The sequence below is a fragment of the Sarcophilus harrisii genome, chromosome 3, assembly GCF_902635505.1.
Source record: "Sarcophilus harrisii chromosome 3, mSarHar1.11, whole genome shotgun sequence".
Lineage (NCBI taxonomy): Eukaryota > Metazoa > Chordata > Mammalia > Dasyuromorphia > Dasyuridae > Sarcophilus > Sarcophilus harrisii.
In genome coordinates this window covers 549,503,368-549,524,366 of record NC_045428.1, presented here as the reverse complement: position 1 = coordinate 549,524,366, position 20,999 = coordinate 549,503,368, and the positions used below count along the sequence as shown (strand labels likewise).

The 20,999-nt window shown below is 40.9% G+C and overlaps 1 protein-coding gene across 1 annotated transcript in view; it reads left to right on the top strand.

The window, feature by feature from the left end:
* The window catches only part of ZMYND12 (zinc finger MYND-type containing 12), a 33,097-nt gene that overhangs the window by 6,046 nt on the left and 6,052 nt on the right, over window positions 1-20,999 (top strand). The window contains exons 2-6 of the mRNA XM_003765461.4: window positions 7,790-7,931; window positions 8,679-8,850; window positions 12,688-12,857; window positions 15,943-16,065; window positions 18,409-18,520. Coding sequence (XP_003765509.1) covers window positions 7,790-7,931; window positions 8,679-8,850; window positions 12,688-12,857; window positions 15,943-16,065; window positions 18,409-18,520 — 719 coding nt within the window. The remainder of the gene's footprint in view (window positions 1-7,789; window positions 7,932-8,678; window positions 8,851-12,687; window positions 12,858-15,942; window positions 16,066-18,408; window positions 18,521-20,999) is intronic.

The following is a 20,999-nucleotide window of genomic DNA, read 5'->3' as shown; positions in this document are numbered from 1 at the left end:
CAAAGTTTGGCCTCAAATTAAAATATCTATTTAAGACAATTTTACTTAAGGTAACCGTCCTAAAGTTTTAACAATTCCACCTTATGACCTATGCAGTCACACCTGAATTCAAAATTCCCAGCAAATATTAGCTGCAGTCCCAAAAGATTTTATCTCCTACAGCAATTATCATTTATCAAGGCTTCAGATGAATCATGTTCTCAAGAATCATAGTAAAGGGTTCATCCTAGAAAGTTCACAGCTTATACAGTTTAGATAGTTATAAATTTAACATTACACAGATCATTTTGTCTTTAAAATACTCAAATACAAAGAAAAATTTTTAAACCGCATGTTGTCCATCCCGTTTCCACATAAAAGAAACTTTTAGATTTTTCAGATTTAACATCAGTATTCTCTTCATTCAATTTTTGGAAATAACCCTATCAAATTATCAGATCAGACTAAAATCCTGCTCTAGATATTTTTATCGTCCGTCTTAAACATGCACACATAAATAAGCATTAAATAATTTGCTTTAGACAGATGGGATCTTAGTAGAAATAAATCGCTTTCAGATAACTTACAGTTCCAACAAACTTCTTAGAGCAGCTATAGACTTGAAAAATAAAACTAAAACATTTCGTTATTAACACTATATAAATGTAGGCTCTTCCTTTAAACAGTAGAAGCAATTGATATTCGAACCAGCAAGGTGTGGCAGTCACCATACTTAATGGGGAAGGGGGATTAGATCACCTGACAAGGTTCCTCTCCACGGGGCCACCCTTCCCCCACTCCACCATGCTTCCCGACCCTAAGTTATCACAGCTAACTTTTTAGGGTACCATTTCCCATGATCCAATCTGCTAGCTCAAGACAGGGCCCAACCTCATGGAATATATCTCCTTTTCCCATGGCAAACAGCAGATTCACTAGGGAATTGTGCCTTTTTCTTCCCCATTTCTGGAGAGCTACTCACACCATCTCTTCCTGTGCCATCTCTCTCCTTCCAAAGCTTACTTGCTTCAGCCTTCTCCAACATATGTTAAACACTCCCAAATCAATACTAGATGCTCCATTTAAACCATTAATTGCTTTTGCAAATCAATCTTTCTTGTTTGCAAATAACTGAACCAAATTTCATAAAACTTATACATACCTAACAGATGACAAATTTTTAAGGCATAACCCAGTTACAAATTACCCAGTATCTCTAGAAAACAACACACCTCTGAGTAGGGAGATACAACCCCAACCTCCTCTAAGGTAAACTACCAGCATTTTGTTTTGATAACCTATATTTTAACTTAAAATCCCAAACATGGCTTTAAATTCCCAATAATATAAAACCACTTTCGCCATCATATTTAAAATAATGAATTTCACCAAATAGCAGTTTCTTTCCCTTGGTTCCACGTGGCCCTACTGCAGGACAGGACACGTGAGAGGGAAATGAAAGAAGCCACCATCTTCACTCTCTCAATCTCACATACTTCCCCCATGTATAGGGTGATTGTGCTCCCAATTGGGATCTGGTAAAGGTATTTCTGGTCAGCTGAAACTACTCTTGCAGCTGGAGGGTTTCTCCTGTCCCACTCCTTCATAGCTGCACCTCTAATTAGTCTCCTTTCCTCTTGTGAGAAGAGAGAATTCAAAATAGCCATATAAGTTCTCCTGGCCCCGAGGGTCCTTGGAGGGGCTGATGGATTAAATCCTTTCCTTCTCTTTCAGGTACAAATTCAATCTTTGGCACACCCAGTCTTCAATAGTGCCTTCACCAATATCTTTGTCACCCCAGACAAAACAATACCTTATCATCTTTTCCTTTTTCCTTGCTTTTTCCTCCTATATTTTGGCAGTTTGTTCCAATTACTTAATTTGTCTTCCAAGGGACTATCTACCAGTATTTTCTGATCATTTTTCTCATTTCTCTCCGCGAGGGCTGGCTGGGACTGGGCCACATCCATTGAATTTGGACGGAATCTAAATTCCAAAATGCCCAAACACGCCAATTGTCACCAATTGACTCCAGTCACCCTAGAAGGCCTAGCCAAGCCTATCCTGTCCAGAGACCCAGAGTTTAAGACTCCAGGCCTCACAGGGTCCTGTCCAGAGACCCCTCCAGAGTTTATAACTCAAGGGTCTCACAGGGAGCTTACCTCTGAGTTGTTGCACAACAAATTACTTGACTGATACCTGTCCTGCACTGACCAGTCGGTATTTTACCGCGGAGTTTCTTCCTTTGCTTTGCTCCAAGTTTCTCCACTTTGGGCCCACTTTACCTTGGGGAGTAAGGAGAAGCCCTGGACGCTGGTGGGCTGCCTAAATCAGGACAGGGCACCACCCTGCCAGCACCCCAGGGGTTCACCTCACCACAAGTAGTGTGATCCCGGACGAACCCCCAAAACTGTGTGGTACAGCATTTAATAAAAAAGCTGGAGAGATATCTAGAAGCAAAGCAAAGTTTATTATACGTTCTCACGAGAATCGATCGTCCTACCCATTGAGCAGACAATCAAAGGGAGGAGGTACCGTAGGGGGCAGGGTCAACACTTTTTATCCCTAACGCAAATACCTCCTCCCACCACTGACCCTCATCCTTATTGGCTGCGGATCTTATATTCTAAACGCAGAACTACCCAAGAAATTGAACTTGACCAATAAGTACATAGTTGCCCATATTTGACCTAAACAGAAAGACACTGATATCATAGGAGGATAACAAGGGGACTTAAGTATGCCCTTAAGGGATAGCAGGGAGGGAACTTAAGTATGCCCTTGACTTGATGCTTAAAGTCCTTCAGGCCTACTCAAACTTTGAAATAGATGAAGCCTTACTCGATTTTCACAACTGTCTTGAAAGATCTCACCTCATCTCCTTCATTAAGTCTTGCCCAGCACTTTCTCCACTTCCTTGGCCAAGCCCAATTGGCTATTGTTTGGATCCTGATTCAAAGTGAATGTAAATAGGAATTATTTCCACCTGAGGGTTTCCCCTCCCCCATTTTTTTTTTTTTTTTTTGACTGGGCAAGAGGCCATTAGTTGCCTTAATTGCTTCCTAGCCTTAGTCACTAAATATGTGTGTTCAAAGTGGAACTGTGTTAAGTCCTTAGCTTACAAAGATCAAAGTCTCTCACTGCATCCAGGGCCATCTCCAATAGTCCTGGTTATCAATATGGCCACTGGGCCCATATGGCTCTAGAAGAGAAAGTGAGGTTGGTGATTTTACACAATTTTCTCTCACTTAAAAGCCAATCCATTTACTTGTCAAGCATTACCTCCTCGATGTCTTGGTCCTCTTCAAAAACAAAGGACAAACAATGACATGGGCATTTAATAAATGCTGATTGATTGATGACTTTCCCCTACTCAAAAATATGCATGGCTTCCTATTGTGTCTTGCTTAAAATGGAAACTCCTCAAATTGGCATTTGACATATTCTACAACTGATTCCAGCCTCTTAATAGAACTTTATTTCATATTACTCCCTTTCATGAACTCAGAGTGTCAAAGTGGTCTACCAGCTGTCCCCAAACTCAGTGTTCCATCTCTCATCTCCATACTTTCAGAAAAGCTGCTTCCCGTACCTGGAAGGTAGAATCCTTAGCTTCCTTTGAGGCTCAATTCAGGTGAGCTCTGATGCTTGAAGATCTTACCTACCTTCCCCTACTTGCTGGTAACCTTTCTAGTCAAATTACCTCCACCTTACACATATTCATGTCAAATCTGCTAGTTAAATGTTAACTCCTTGAGATAGGAATAATTTCAGTTTTGTCTTTGTCTTCTTAGCATCTGGCATAGTTGTACATAATAAACATTTAATAAAAATTCATTGAGTTAAGTTGAATAAGCTACCACTGTTTGGGTCTGTTAGAAACAATATTCTGAACCCCCCTCAAAGGGCTCAATGAATGAACAGACTCAGGATAAGTGAAGCAATTTAAACTTTTAATAGTTCCTGCAGAAATCTGGTGTGGAAACATTAGAATTCACACACAATTCACAGATATAACTGCTGTTATACTCTATAATTCCCCCCCCCCCCCAAAAAAAAATACTCCTTTTCCTCCTCAGAATTTCCACTGGAGGAGATCCTTCAGAGGTATAACATTTCATTACATCTCAACTACAGATATTCCTTAATATGTGCTCCTTTCTGGGGCAACTAGATGGTGAAATGGATAGAGTACTGGCCCTAAGTCAGGAGAATCTGAGTTCAAATCTGCCCATATGCACTTAAAACATCTTAGCTGTGTGAACCAGGGAAAAAATAAATATGTCCTCCTTCCTAGGTCATGTGTGACATGTTATGCTAATGAAGCCTATACTGCTCCTGGGGAGAAGTTAATATGAATAAGACTGATTAATTATGTGCAGTAGTAAGATCACAAACCCGAAGTTTGGATTCAGGGCTTAGAATGTGTGTGTGGTTTTTGAATTATTGCTAGTCAAGATAGAATAATCCCCTGGGTTGATTCCTTTCAGTTCCTTATTTTTATAGCCAAGTTATAGCATTTGTGGAAATAGAACCTTGTCCTCCCACCATTCCTCACAAGGATTCCTGTTGACTTAAACATTCTTTTCTTACCATGGTATCTAATTAAATTTGGCTCAATATTATAACTGGTCAAGATTTATCTGGAGTTTTTCAGCTGTGGAAACAAAACTTTACAAAATATTTTACTGGGGCACCTAGATGGCACAGTGGATAAAGAGAGCCAGCCTGGAAGCCAGGAGGGCCTGAATTCAAATCAGACCTCAGACACTTAACACTTTCTAGCTTTGTGATCCTGGGCAAGTCACTTAACCCCAGATATCTCAGAAAACAAAACAAAATTAAAAAAACACAAATATATTTAATTTTCCACAGGGTCCAAACATTCACTCACTTTCAAATCAGTTTATTCCCACTGTTATCTAACCCAGGGTTATCAAATATAAACAGAAACAAGAGATACAGATCTATATATAAATATATCTGTGGTCATAGTGACTTCATTTTAAATTGTAATATTATCTATGTTTGGTTGTATTTTTATTTATTTTGTTAACTATTTCCCAATTACATTTTAATCTAATTCATAGACACTCAAGAATGTTTCAGAGGACAGGGCCACAATTGTGTGTTTGACATCTGATCTAGAGACACACAGATAAGAACTACAAGGATTCAGACAATATGATATAGTTGGACTGAATGAACTTCAGAAAAAGACTTCGCTGATGGAGAGCATTTAAATGGGATAAATGAAAGGGATTTAAAATGGGCAATAAGGAATATAACTTCTCTTCCTGGTCCTATCTTTCATAGGAGAGGTAGTAGGTAAACATTTATATCATAGGTCTGTTATGTGCAAATATTGTCTAATTTGATCCTCACAACAACCTTGGAAGTTAGGTCCCCATCTTACAGTTGAGGAAATTGAGACAAAGGTTGACTTGCCCATATGGCTATTAAGTATGTGAGGATATATTTGAACTCAATTCTTCCTGACGCCAGGCTATTGCTCTATCCACTCTGCTAACTCTATCTGGGAGTTTTACAGATTATGATGATTTAATGAGATAAATCTGAAAAGGTAACATTCTATGAATCAGAAGCAGCCAATAATAGAGAAGGGTATGGGAAGCATACCAGAGGTAAGCCTCTTCTCAAGTAGCACGAGGATGGTGTGTATTGGAAACTGGAAAAGGGGAAAAAACCCAAGTTTTAATCTTATTCCTGCCATTTACCAGGTGACCGGTCCGCAAATCCCTTAATCCCCCTGGATCTCCTTTTCCTCATTTCTGCAATGAGAGGTTTGTGATAACCTTCAAATACCCCTTTATGATATGGTAGGCTTGTAAGAAGAATTTGAGTATTGAGAAGACAGTAGACAAAGGTGAAATGGGGAGAAGTAGTAAAGAGTTCTGAACTAAGATCAACTAAAACTGAGTTATTTACAGTTCTTTGTTCTGCCATTAAGAAAAGATGAACTTCTTTCAACTTTATACAACCCAATGATCTCAAAACCCAAAATAAAAAAACATCCAAACTCTTCAAATACAAAATAAAATTAAGATTCAATTAGAAATTTGGTATGGGGAACAGGGTGAAAGAGGAGGAAGGAGGGTAGTAGTGCTTTTGCAGTTAGTCACTTCCATCCTGCTTTCTGACTCCAAAGATCCAAAATTGTGTTGACTTAGTTTCTCTCTGTGTGACACAGATAGCCCTCAGATGCTCACAGACCATGTTAAAGAGTTCTGGGCCCCTTGACTCTTCACTTCCCTTGGCTGGTCCTTAGGCCATAGAGGCCTAGAATGCTTTGTCGCATGCCCACCAAAAAGACCTTATGACTCATTACCAGAGCTTTAGCTCTCTGGGCATAGCTTTGAATTCACACTACCCTCCATACTATCACTAAAGCAGGTCTTTCTTGGAGCATCTTTTTATTTCCAAGTTAAATATAGTTTATTTAACTTGCTAGTTATTAAGGAGAGGCAGTATGTAGAGCTGAAGCTTCCAGGTGCTTATCCCTCTCCAATGCCACCTCCACCATCCAAAGCATGGCACTAGGGAGGCTTTCATTGTTAGTGTGCTCCTCTTATACTTAAATACATTGGGGGTAGGGGAAGAGAAGAGGAGAGAAACAGAGACAGGAAAGAGAAAAAGGTGGGGGAGAGAGATGCACAGAGAGAAACAAAGACACACAGAAGCACAGAGACAGGTGAAGAAACCGAGGTAAGAGGAAGGAGAGAGAGAGAAGGAGAGACAGGAAAGATTCAGAGATAGGTGGGGGGAGAGAGAGAGAAAGAGAGAGAGAGAGAGAGAAAGAGAGAGAGAGAGAGAGAGAGAGAAAGAGAAAGACTGAGATAGAGACAGACACAGAGAAACACAGGAGAAAGAGGAAAGAGAAAGAGAGAAACTGAGAGACACACAGAGACAGAGATGGAGAGACAGGAAAGATTCAGAGAAAGGTGGGAGAAAGAAAGACAAAGAGATGGAGAGACAGAGAAAGAGATGGGGGAGAGAGACAAAGACAGACGGGGAAGGGGAGGGGGGGAGACACAGACACACATAAAGAGAGACCGACAGAAGGAGGGAGAGAGGAATGGAGGAAGGACAGAGCAAGAAACAGAGACAGGGTGAGACAGAGAAAGGTGGGACAGAGAGACAGACTGAGACACACATAGAGAAATAGGAGGGAGGGCGGGGAGACAGAGAAAATGATTAAGGTGACCACTAGGGGGCAGTGCAAGATTTCCCATGTTATAAAAATCATAGCATTTTAAACCTGGAAGAAAACTGGAGTTCCCCAAATGTTCTCATTTTACAAAATAGGAACCTAAGTATTATAAGTGAATGATTCACCCAAGATACATAAAATTTTAGAATATTGGCCAGCAAGACCTCTAGCTAGAGATGCTAGCTATGGGCAAAGGCATGGACATAGTTTTCCCAAGAACTACAGATTTCAGGGAGGTTGCCTCTTAGTGACAAATTGCTAGTAAATAATGATTTTTTGGTAGAAGTGGCTCTTTGTTTCTGGATTCTGGCAGGCTGTACTTGGTCTTAGTATTCCCCAGGCCATTGTCAAGAAACGGTTCATTCTTCCCAACTACAGTGGGATATTGAGCCATCAACTTTAAGTCTTCTGTAACCCATACGAGAGGGCAGTGAGTTCCATCCCATTGCTTTGGCCATCCTGTCTGGTCGGCTTTGGGCTTAGCCTGTGCCCTGTCATGTGCCTGCTGGGTACAAAAGTTGTTTATGTTCAGTGACTCCAAGGTGCCAGTGAAGAATAAAGTTGTATTTCTCTTGTCAGTGGTGTGGCGCATCAGAGAGCTGACTGGACCAGCATTCATGAAAAAATATGCCAGCTCCTGATCCCTTTGCGTACAACTATGCCCTTTTACAATTCAGAAGAAGAACGGAAGCATGGTCGGGAGCAGCTAGTGCAGCGGCAGGTGTGTGTGTATCCTACAGTCAGCACTTAGCTTTCTGGAAGGTCAGTGTCCCAGAGCATAGAGGCTGACTTAGCTTTAGATACCCTTGAGAGATAGCCTAGCACAATAGAATGCTCTTACCATGAGGATACTTAGTCATCAAGAAAACGTTAAATGAAGCTCACAGAATCTTGTTAAGAAGATACAGAAGTGTGTGATCCATCCTTTTTTCTTTGCATTTTCTTTCTTTTAATCAGAACTGTGATTTTACAGATATAGGGAACTATAGGAACCCAAATTAGAAAACTATTTGGAAAAGCGTTATCTTAGGAAGTTGCTCGGGGCACTAGGACGTTTATGTTATTCTACCAATATATGGCATATTATACTTCAAGTCTTCTGACTGATACAACTTTATTACACCACACTTCCTTAGATTAAATAGCGTCCTTCAAAAGTCAAAGAAAAATGAATCCATTTTTGGAAAGATTTTCATCTATAATGATTCATTTTTGGAAAAATGTTCATGGATAATCATTAAATTGTTAATGTTCACTAATGCATAATGGTTAAGTATGTTTAAGTTCTTGGCATTTGTCTGACCAAACCTTCAACAATCCAGAAAATTCAGTTATTTAGAACCATTATCTGGATCAGGGATCCCAGGTTTTTTGCTCTGTCCAGAACAGATCAGCCTCAGGTTTTTACTTGACTGCAACAAAAGGTTCTCTCTGTTTCTCTGATTTGTTGGATTCATTTTTCCTACAGAAGCATTTAATTGAGCTATGTTACAAAGTATCTCAGAAATACCTCTTTGAAGGAAAACATGAAGAATCAGTTCCTGCTGCTTTACATTCACTGCGTTTCCGCATTAATGTATATGGCGCAAATTCAGTTCAAGTGGTACCTGCTTACCTACTGTTAACAGAGGCCAGTATTGGTAAGTGGTCAAGATTTAAAGTCAGAGTTGGGGCCTGAGCAGTGAAAATTAGGACATGTTGTGTGGTTGTCTGTATTCACAGGAAGCATGGTAGAGGTTCAGAACAATGGGATTTCCAGCCGGGACTCCATCCCTTCAGTGGTATAAAGCACAGTCATTCTCCCCAAATAGCCTATGAGAGGCCTTTATCACCATGGTGTCAGGTCATATCTGAGCACTAGGAATGGAGGGTTCATTGTGTCAGAATAGGACCAGACAGACCAGTTGTAGTTATGATCAACTCTTTTATCAAACTTGCATAATAAGTCTTTCACATATTTCTGAAACAGCATCAAGATAAATAGTTCTTGAAAGCTGCCATTGGGTAAGCCTATCTGGGTCTCGGTTTTCTTTTTCTGTAAAATAAGGAGGCTGAATGAGAGAGAGAGGATACCTATGGTCCCTTTCAGCTCTAACATAAGGATGCTGTCTCAGTGGCCCTGACAAATAAATCAGAATGATTATAAACATCAGTGCCTTAAAATAATGTAACTTCTTATCGATCAGTATTTCAGATTCCTACTTGCACAAAACAGATTTATCATTAGTGGAATAGCATTCACATGTATACAGTGTTTTATACTTTACAGTGTTTTCACATTCATGATCTCATTTGATCCTCACAAACAACCCTTGCAAATAACCTTGTGTATATCACCTTCTATATGATTTCATGAATGAATATTTTTTTCTGTCCTGCCTGTCTAATTAGGCTGAAAGACTTTTGTAGTTTGGAATTAATCAATTTTTAGTCTCCCTTTAATATCAAGTACCATCTCTGCACACTGGATATTCAGTAGATCTTTTAAGCTGATTTTGCTTCATTTTTTTTTTCTGTCAAGAAGAATGATCTTTGAACTGGAAAAGATAAAATAAAAATTATTAATAGGAAGTCATTATTCATTATAGATGGGGAAGTAGTATGTTTATGTTTCCAGGCCCAGGTGAGTTACATCTTCAGGTTGTCCTTGCTGGGATATTTGAAAGATCATGGAAAATAGGGCCTAACATAAGGAAATGTCCCAATTTACATAAAAAAAGAATAGAGGCTGAACACTATAAATCTAGGACCTTAATTTCAGTTCCAGACATAATTCTAGGGCTCATCATTAAAGGATGGTAATGAATAGCCCCAAAAGGAAGTTGGTGATGAGAGAGAGACAGAGACACACAGAGAGAAAAACACAACATTCTTAGGAATAGACCATGTCAGACTAACCTTAGCAGAATGGAATAGTAGCTGGAGACGTGGGCTTAGAATCAGGAAAAGGAGGTTGAAATCCTGCCTCTGATTCTTTGGATCTGTGTGACCATGCACTAGTCACTTTATTTTCTCTGAGATTGTTTCCACATCTGTAAAATGAGGTTATTAATACTTGTAGTAGCTGCCTCACTGGGCTATTATGAGACTCCAATGAACTAATCGATATGAATTTGTTAATGAAATTTAAAGTGCATTATTAATGCTTCTTTATCAGGATTTTTTCCTTTTTTTTCTCTTACATAGCAGCTAGAATGGTAGCCAGGAGGAAGGATGTAGAGGTGACTGAGTTTAGATTTTAGCTGACTTTGATTTTAGCCTGGTATTTGTCAGTCTCATTCTATTCTTGAGGAAAAGATTAGGAGATGTGGGCTCAATAAGAGCATAATTAGGTAAATTGGGAATTAGTTGAATGGACAAACTAAAAGAATAGTCATTATTAGTTTGATTGGGAAGTCTCCAGTGAGATGCTCCACGGACCTGTGTTTGATCCTGTGTCATTTCTGAGCAACAAATTGAATAAAGCTATAAATAACATGTTTATTAGACTTGTAAATGATGCAAAACTAGGAGCTAACACACTGGTTAGTAAGCTCCAAAGTTCTCACTACTTTATGAGGATCCAAAAAGTTCTTGAAAGGATAGCTCATTGGGACAAAATTAATCTTATAAAATTCAGTGAAAATAATTATAAAGTTTTAGATTACTATCACAAGTACAAGATGGGGAAGGGTAGCCAGACAGCCACTAGTCTAAGAAGCCCTGGGAGATTGTGGAGAGATGAGGGGAAAATGATAGCAAGCTTAATAAGAGTCAGTAGTGTGATGCCAGAAAAACAAAGAATCTTGGGCCATTTCAGGAGAGGCGGAACATCCAGAGACAAGAATTCCTCTCATTCTGTCCTGGTCAAATTATATTTAGAATTTAATTTTATGTTCTAGATAGCCCATTCTAGGAAAGACAGTGATAAGCTGGGTAGTACCCTAAGGAAGATTGCCAAGATGAAGAAAGCCTTGAGATCATGGCATATGAGGATCAGAAGAAGGAATTCATTAGTTTAGCCTGGAGGAGCCATCGGAGAGGGAGCAAGTGATCACTTCTAGGATTTTAAGGGTTGTCAATAGACTTGTTCTGCTGTGCTCTAAAGGATAAAACTAGGAATGGCAGCAGGAAAGAGTTCACCAGGAGTGGAATGAGCAGCCTCTGGGAGCAGTAGGCCCTCTCTCATTAGAGCTATTCAAGCTAAAGCTGGGTGACCAATTGTGGGCACAACCTGGCATAGGTTCTTACTCAGTTCTGCTCTGCACCAGGTGGCCCCTGAGGCCTACAAACCTGAGGTCTTTTGATTATAAGAAAAAGTGAAAGCATGATTGCACAAAAAGAAACAAGAGGTTTATGGAGAGAAATAAAAGTGGGGTGGGAGAGGGGAGGGTCAGAGTATAAAGAGACCCTCTTTGGGGACTGCCTTCATTAGAGAATGTCTGCCTTGGCAGCCTGGGTTGAGGGGTCAGACGCGTTAGAAACCTTGGATTTGGGTCCTGGTTCTACCACTTCCTGTATATTCTTTATGAACCTCATCTGTATATTAAATGTAACCTGGGAATGATATTATCCGCCCCAGCTTTCCTTTGAGGGACAAGGATTCTGGCCACCTTTCTGTAGAGTTTTAGGTAACCTGGCAGAATAGTACTCAGGCTTCTGAGGAAATCTGGTTGTGTTTGACTGTTTCCCTCTAAGCCTTCATTTCCTCATCTGTAAAATGAGAACAGTGCTCTCACTTTGTGAGAATCAAATAAAATGATGCCTGTGACAGTGTTTGAACCTGTTAAAATGCTAGACATACAAGTGTTTTTTATAAAACTAACATTACCTATACAAAAATAAAGAATAATGCTAATAAGAGTGGAATTTTTGAAGTAAAATCTAGAGATTATATCATTAGAAATGTAAGATAGCAGAATTTATCTAGGTCTGAAAGCAGTATTTTGAGTTGTCCAAGAGTTCCACAAAGGGCTTCTTTTCCCTTTGTTAAATATAAAATAGCCGGCTACCCAGCAGAGATCAGGCAATACAGGAGCCATTCAGGTATGGCTTATGAGGGAACCAGTCTTTTCCATTTTCTGAATTGTATTAAATCCTCTCCCATATTGAGATAATTCTTTGGCATTTCATTTAATAATAGAACATCAAAGCTGGAAAGAACCATACAGACTGCCCAACTCTCTCATTTTGTAGGTGAAGAAACTGAAGTCTGCAAAGAGGAAGGAAACAACCATGAGTTAATGACAAAGCCAGAACTAAAGTCTAGATGTCCTAACTCTCCACCTGTGCTTTGTACATAGCATTAAATGCCTCCCATGGACCATTTTTTTTTTTTTTTAGGGCAAAGGTATATAGAAGTGAATATGTTTCTTGCACAAACATTTACTAAGCACAGCTCATAAACATATGAATTCACTATGAAGGGATACATTTTATAATTCTTCATAAATACACTAACCAGCAAGTATCCCACAGCCTTCTTTTCCTTGTGTCAGGTCTTGGCCAAATTGTCCAGGCAGAGGAATACCTCGCCCAAGCCCAGTGGATTGTTCTCAAGGCAACTGAGTGCAGTGACGAAATCCAATCTCTTCTGCATCGGAACCTGGGGCTCCTCCATACAGCTAAGGGAAACTATGAAGAAGCACGCTATCATTTGGCCAATGATGTGAGTAGCCAAGCTGCAGAGCCCAGACATGGCCACGAAACTTTAAATCCTCAGGGCTGGAGGAAATCCTATTTGTCATCTAACTCAATCTCTTTGTTTTGTAGTTGACTACACTTGGTAACCCATGCCAGGGCCCCCAGTGAGGGGTTGTAGCAAAGTTGGAAGTCAGAACTTGTGTCCCCTAATTCCAGGCTGGTGTTCTCGGACAGGGCAGGGGTTGGTAGGGGACATGGGGGTCCTGCTAAGATCCAGCCTGCAGTTGTGAGCTCTTTACTTTTATCCAGTATCTCCAGAAGAGAAGGTCCTTTCAGCTGCTGATGGCCTTAACATAAGTCATCAGAAGAGATCTGGATAGAAAGGAAATCATTCCCCCTTTGCCACGGACCACTGAGCGGAAAGGTAGACTGGTATAGCGGGTAGGGCCCAGCATTGGAGGTTGGGAGACCTGGCTTCAGAGCATGCCTTCACCACCTCCTGGCTCTATGATTTTGGACAAGTCACTAAACATTTTGTGCCTCAGTTTTCTCTAGGATGAGAGAGGTTGGCCTAAATGGTGTCTAAGTTTTAAATCCAGGAACATGGGTTCCTGGACTCTCAGAAACCTCTGAGGTTCAGTAGTCTTTTTGTAAAATGGGGGAGCTATGGATTAGGTATCAGAAGACCTGAGTTTGAATCCTAGCTCTGAGATTTACAATCTATCTGACATCAACCAGTTAAATTACCCTCTCTGATCCTCACTTTCATCATCTGTAAAATGAGGATAGCAGATCCTGCCCTTCCTGTTGGGTAGGATTGTGTTTTAAGAGAGTTTTGAAAATTCTATAGATGTGTGAGCTGTTACTATAAAAATCCCATACTGGATTTTATTTGGGAATGCAATAAATGAACAAATATCAATTATTTATGAGCTTTATTTCCAACCTGCTCAATTTTCTTCTTCCTTTCTCCAAATCCCAGTCCTTTCTTTACCTTCTCCTTTCAATAAGAAAAGCCAATAAGTTATATAATAAGAAGAGTACTCACTGACTTTGGGGTCAGGAGACACCTGGGTTTGATTTTGCCTTCTACATTTGCTCTGTAAACATGAGCAAATACCCTCCCTGAGGTTAGTTTCCTCCTCTGTAAAATGGAGATAATAATACTTTTAATATCTACCTAGTGAAAGTCAAAAAGATGTCAGTAAAAATACAAATTTTTTAAGTGCTGTAAAAATATCAGTTATAATTATTACTATTATTTCCCAAATGTGGGTGACGCGCTTGATCCTTTTTCTTCTGCTCTAGTCCCCTAATGCCACGTAGAGAGCTCTTCCCAAGCCTGGGAGAAGATACTCTGCTGGAGGGCCTGGCTCAAATTCAGGAGGCTAGGTTAGGTTACTGGACCAACCGGTCCAATTTGGCCTAGTACAGGGCACATCCGTCCACTTTGACCCAGGGGTACACACCACGACTGCTTTCCTTAGGTGTGTCCAGGTCTCATCCCTTGTTGAGTTTCTCACCTTCCATAGAGAATGTGTCCTCAAGATTTCCCAAGGCGGACAGATGGTACAGGGATATATCTGGAATTGCCCAACTGCATTTGGGTTACGGGGCGTTTGTAGGACTCTGTCCTAAGAACCCCTCCAGCTTTTTAGTTACTTTTTGGGCTGATGCATGAAATGTATAAGGTGGGCCAGTCAGCCAGTCCTCCTCTTCTGATTCCCTAGAGTGTTGTCTCAATGTAACCTCCATGAAACCTCCATGACCCCTTCCTACAATGACAAGAGCAGACTCTTTGCTCCAGACATCTTCCCCTATGCCCCCATCTGCTCTCCAGACTGTCTGTTCACAGGCTCCACCAAACCATTTCCCAAAGCAGTTCTGTGCTCATACGCTGCTCCATGCTAAACCTCTGCTAGTCAGTCTTGTGACATTCTACATGATCGTTCATTCTCACATTTCTGCTCTCTAATGTTAATAAAAGTAGTCACAATAACTCACACTTATGTGGCAGGTTTACAGAATGCCTTCTGCATGCTAAACCTGTGAGGTAGAGAAATGTATAAGGGGCTCGCAGCTCAGAGAGTGGAGGTATCCCGTGGATGGTTCCCCGGGGGGAAGCATTACAGCTGGGGTTTGGGGGCCTTGACCCCACACCCAGCACTTCCTCCCTTCCCCCACCATTGCCCAAGCACTAGCCGGGAGGTCCCATGCTGTATGGTCAGTCAGCAACCCTCAGCCTACAGGCGCACTCCTCACGGGAGCTCCTCTGACTGACCGACGGACCTGCCCACTGCACTGTAGAATCTTGGCAGGCCGGCAGGAGCCCGGGCACAATGTCCTCCTCCAGAGCCAGGGCCCTAAGTCTTTAGCCACGAACAGGACTCAGAGGCTCCCACGCCAAATATCAAACTTCTGGGAGAGGAGAGGACAACGGAAGGGAAAAACAGGGCCACAGCAAAGGCCTTCTGAACATAATATAGCTCTAGAAGGGAAACTGGTTGCCAGAGAATGTCTTGTGTATTATTTATGATATTAGTTCCTGAGGAGGCTGACTATCTTTGTATAGCTCCCTAGCTGCTGATACCTTACCTGCCCAGCAGATACTTCTGCACTTAAGTGTGGGCTTGGTTGCCATCTCCATCGTGTTCCAGGCAGGAAAAGAAGGGAGGGCAGCTGACAGAATCCCTTTCCCAGCACTCCCTCCTCCCCAGTACAAAGCCTGGTTTTCTACTAACTTTATTATCTCTATAAAGCCCTGTGTTTTCCCTGAAGCCAGCACTCCTCCACAACAATCCAAGGCTCCCCTGCTCCCTCCTCTCCTTCAGACCAGCCCCCCCCCCCCCCCCCCCCCCCCCCCCCCCCCGGCTTTTTGTGCTCCTTGATATCTTCCCCACCACTTTCTGGTCTTGGGGGCACAGGAGCACTCATTGTTTTCTGGGACCTGTGGCTTCGGTGCATTCGCTCTAGGCAAAGACTGTGGGGACTTTTTCTGGTGTGTGCTGTAGGGCTCCTTGCTCAGGCCCAGGCGGTGGGAAAAGATCCCGGGCGCACTGTCCGGGCAGATGTCAGCAGCCAGCGGCCGCTCTCTGTACTCCCCTCTCCAGATCTATCACGCCAGCTGTGAGTATGGGACAGACAACATCAGAATCTCCGCAGCATACTTCCTCATGGCTAATGTTTTCCTTCACCAAAAGAAGATGGACGTGGCAGGCTCACTGTACACCAAGGTAAGCATGCACAGGAAAAAAGCTGATCCACAGCCTCCATTTGCCTTCATCTCATTTGGTCAGCCCATCAGTAAGCATTTGTTAAGCACCTACTATGTACCTGGTCCTGCTAAATGCTGGGAATACAAAGAAAGGCCCAAGACAATGCCTGACCCCAATACAACGGGGGAAACAGCATTCAAACACTCAGGAACAAATAAGCAATTTACGGGATAAAACAACAAAGAACCCAGGGGAAAGTCCCAGAGTTAAGAAGGACCCAAAAGGCTTCCCATAAAAGATGGGACTTTAGTTGGCACTTAAAAGGAGCCAGGAAAGTCTGTAGGCAGAGCTGGGGGTGGGGGAAGAGAAGCATGCCCCACATGGGGGGGTAGCCCGAGGAAAGGCCTGGAGCTGAGAGACCCGTCTGGGGTAAGGGAGGGCCAGGAGGCCATGGGCACTGGGTGCAAGGTCATGGATGGAGGTGTGAAGGGGAAGAAGGTTGGAGGGCGTGTGTGTGTGTGTGTGTGTGTGTGTCCTGTGTGTGCGCAGGGTAACTTTTCTCTACCGAAGCTCAGATCCGGAGCGAGGGGCCCTTGCTGCCTCCTTCCTGATTAGCAGAAGCCCAACCAAATGCCTTAGTACCTGTCCTGTCCCACCCTTCAGAGCCAGGTAATGATGTTGGAGTGGGAGGAAAAAAGCAACGTGAGAAGGAGATAGGGCTGGCAGCACAGTGGGGAGAGTGCAGGCCTGGAGTCGGACAACCTGTTTTCTTGAGTTCAAATCCAACTTCAGACACTAGCAGTATCACCCTGGGCAAGTCACTTAACTAGGTTTGCCTCAGTTTCCTCATTTGTCAAATGAGCTGGAAAAGGAAATGGCAGACTGCTCTAGGATCTTTGAGGAAAAAAAACCCAAATGGAGTCATAAGGAATCAGAGATGACTGAAAAAATGAAAAACAAAGTTTCAGAAATCAGCTGTTAATGGTTTAAAAAAATTTGGAAGGGCTCAAATCTCTTTCTTAGATTTTCATGCGTTGAAAGGTTACATTAATTAAATTATAATTAAAAATAATATATTAAATATAATTAATATTTATTATAGTAATATCACTTACCTGGAGGTTACTTATCCAGAAATCTCAACTGTTCTCTAGTATTTGTGAATCTGTTTAATGCCTTACATGGGATTATAAATTTATGGAGAACTGGAATCATCACTTACATTTTAAACTTCCTAGCACCATACATACTACAGTCACTTGATAAATATTTGCTGAATGGATGAATGTTTACTCAAATATAAGCTCAAAAACACCTATACTTTGTCAAAATATCACCAAGTATCACACTTTGTATATGTTAAACAAAGTTTATACACTTACAAGAAAGTCCTTTAGTCAACCTACTGAGTGTATCTATGGCTCTCTCTTGATCAAAGTAAATCAACACATTTAGAAAAGAGAAGGCCTTCTATAGACGCTTAGAAGAAAGAAGGGATAGCATAAAGTTGATAATTATTTTTAAAAACTAATAAGAGTTCACAAAGCACAGAAATCTGACCTCAGCATACTTGTCAATAGAGTATGCTCCTCCATAGTGTCTGAGAGAATGACTATTATATACCACAAGATAATAAGAAGAGTATTTATTAATTTAATTATACCTACTCATTATTCAAATAAATAATAATTACTAGTATTTATATCTTAGTTTCTGAAGCATTTCATATATATTACCTCATTTCATATATTTACCTTGTATCAACCAAAGGAGATAATTACTACAGATATCATTATCCACCTTTTACAGATGAGGAAACTGAGGCTCAGAGAGGTTTTGTGACTTGCCCATGGCTGCACATCTAATAAATGTTGGAAGTGAGATGGGAACCCAGGTCTTCCTGACTCCAGGTCCAGTACTCTATCCAATATGTCATATTACTTAATTAAAAAATAATATTTTATTTTCCCCCAATTACATGCAAAAACAACTTTAACATTCTTTTTTCAAATTTTGAGCTCCAAATTCCCTCTTCATTAAGAAGGTAAGCAATTTGACATAGGTTATACATGTGTAATCATACAAAACACATTTCCACATAACATTTCATACGATGAAAAAAACAGACAAGAAAAGGAATGTCTATTGATACCCAGACAAAATCACACCTGCTTTGATCTGGTTTGGGCAGGGCTTCTAAGCTTCTAAGGGCTTCAAGCTTCTAAGAATAAAACCATCTCCACCCTGTAAGAAAATTTGACCAGCGACAGATTTATACCACCCCAGCTCCCTGACTGTCCAGAATTAAATGGTGAAAGTCAAGTGATGGTTACATAACTTTTCTTTATTTTACCTTGACAGGTAACTGATATCTGGCATACATATTTAGATCAACCTATTCAAAATCAGCTACATGCTATCAAGAAACCAACAGATATCTTGGCCAAGGAATTGGAAAATGACACTGGTTTAGGTAAATAACATTTTGGTAAAATAGCAATGATATCATTCATTGTATTCTCAGCTGATATGAGAGCAAGACAAGTATTGCACTGAAAATAGTTTAGTCATATTGATTATTTTTTCTAGTTAACTGATGAAAAAACTGAAGCAAAACAAGTGAATAGAGTTTTCCAGTGATAAGACTGGAACTCAGCACTCTAGTCCATTTTACATAGCGCATTGGCCAACAGAACTGCCAAAGGTAAATCCAGGAATTGGTTGATACAGGACATTTTAATGGAACTACCTTCCTGTAGCCAGGACTGCTCAACCAGCACTTATTGAGTATTCATGATGTCTAATACCATATAACACCATAAGCTGGGGAGACAAAACATACTAAGGATATAACCAAAGAATGCTTATGAGACAACATAAGACAGCTTACAAGTGGAGTCCATAAGTGTGGAAGGTCCATGCATGGGTACAAAAAAGGAAAGCTAACTGGAAAGAATGAATTTTTAGCTGGAGGAGAGGGATCCAGCTGGACAGAAAATAATGCAGAGACGACCCAAGGCTGAGGGAGCAGCAGAGCGAGAGGTACTCCTTTGGTGGGAGGTAGTAATTAGGTCTGCTTGGCTGCAATCAGGGTTGGCCAGGGGGCTGAGATGAAGAAGAAATTTGTGAAACACAAATGGGACAGAGACAAGGGCTGAAGACAGGCGATGAGAGCTTCTCAGGACTGGAGGGCCTTGGCCACCAACCTCTGGGATCCAGAGCTGATGCTCCCTCTGGCTGAGGCAGCAAGCTGATCACTTAGCTAGATTTGTTTTCAAGGCTTATGTAAGTCACCATATCCTGGCAGGAAGAAGGGAAGCAGTGGAGAAAGAGCTGAGGGCTCTGAGGCAGGACAGTCTCCCCTCAGCTCCAGCCACAGAACGGAGGGCACAGCTAATCTGCAGTGCTGAGGGACCCGTGTCAAATGTCCCTTGGGGAAGGAGGTAAAACCCAGAACCTTTCTGCACCCTGCATGATGCCGCCTGTTATGAATGAGGAGTCTTTTGCCCTACTACTGTTTAAAGATTTAAATGGTCCCAGGTGTGCAACCTGTGGAAAAAGGCTGCCCTGACCATTTGGCAGGGCATTGCACAATGTCCACCCACATTCCAGGCCTCCAGTGTTCTGAAAGCAGATACCTGGAATCTTCCACATGAATGACACCATCTTGGGTGATCTGAGCATGCACCAAAACCCCATCACACTGAGAGAGATTCATCCATAAAAAATGGTATGGTGATGACTTTTGATAGATAGGTAGATACAGAGAGAGACAGAGCTGTATGGGTATGACATTCATAAAGTGCTTACTACATGTTAGGTACTATGGTAAGTTATAGCGATACAAATATAAGTAATCAAGGCAGTCTCTGCTTTCAGGGATCCTACTTTCTTTTTTTTTCTTTTTTATAGTATCTTATTTTTTCAAATACATGCAAAGATAGTTTTCAATATTCATTTTTGGAAAACTTTGTGTTCCAAATTTTTCTCCTTCCACCACCTTCCTCCCAAGACAGCAGCAATCTGATATAGGTTAAACACGTGTAATTCTTCTAAATATATTTTCATATTTGTCATGCTGTGCAAGAAAAATCAGGTCAAAAGGGAAAAAACACAAGGGAAAAATACAATAACAAAAAAGTGAAAATCCTATACTTTGATCCACATTCAGTCTCTATAGTTCTCTTTCTGAATGTGGATGGCTGTTTCCATCTCAAGTCTATTGGAATTGCCTTCAATCATCTCGTTATGGGAAAGAGCCAAATCTATCAGAATTGATCATTACATAATCTTGTTATTGCTGTGTAGCTGTGTATAATGTTCTTCTGCTTTTGCTCATTTCATTTAGCATCAGTTCATGTAAGTTTTTCCAGGCTTTCCTGAATTCAGTCTGTTCATCATTTCTTATAGAACCATAAGAACCATAAGGTATTATATTCATTTACCATAACTTATGCAGCCATTCCTCAATTGATGAATATTCACTCAATTTCCAGTTCTTACCACTACACAAAGAGCTGCTACAAACATTTTTGCACATGTGAGTACTTTTCCCTTTCATGATTTCTTTGGAATACAGGACTCAGTTAAAGACCCTGATGGATCAAAAGGTATGCACAATTTTGTGACCTTTTGGGAATAGTTACAAATTGCTCTCCAGAATGGTTAGATCAGTTCATAACTCCATTAAAAATACATTACTGAGGGATCCTACTGTCTAATGGGGGAAATAAATAACTTAAAAGGTGGAACTAGTAATGCAGAATATGGTTTAGAAATGTTGTCTAGCACAAGAAAAAAATGAGGAACAAGCTGATTCTAGAAAGGGTGGAAAGATTTATATAAACTGATGCTGAGAGAAACAAGCAAAACCAGGACTACATCGTAAACAGTAACAGCAAGATTATGTAATGATCAACTATGAAAGACTTGTTTCTTCTCAGTGGTTCAGT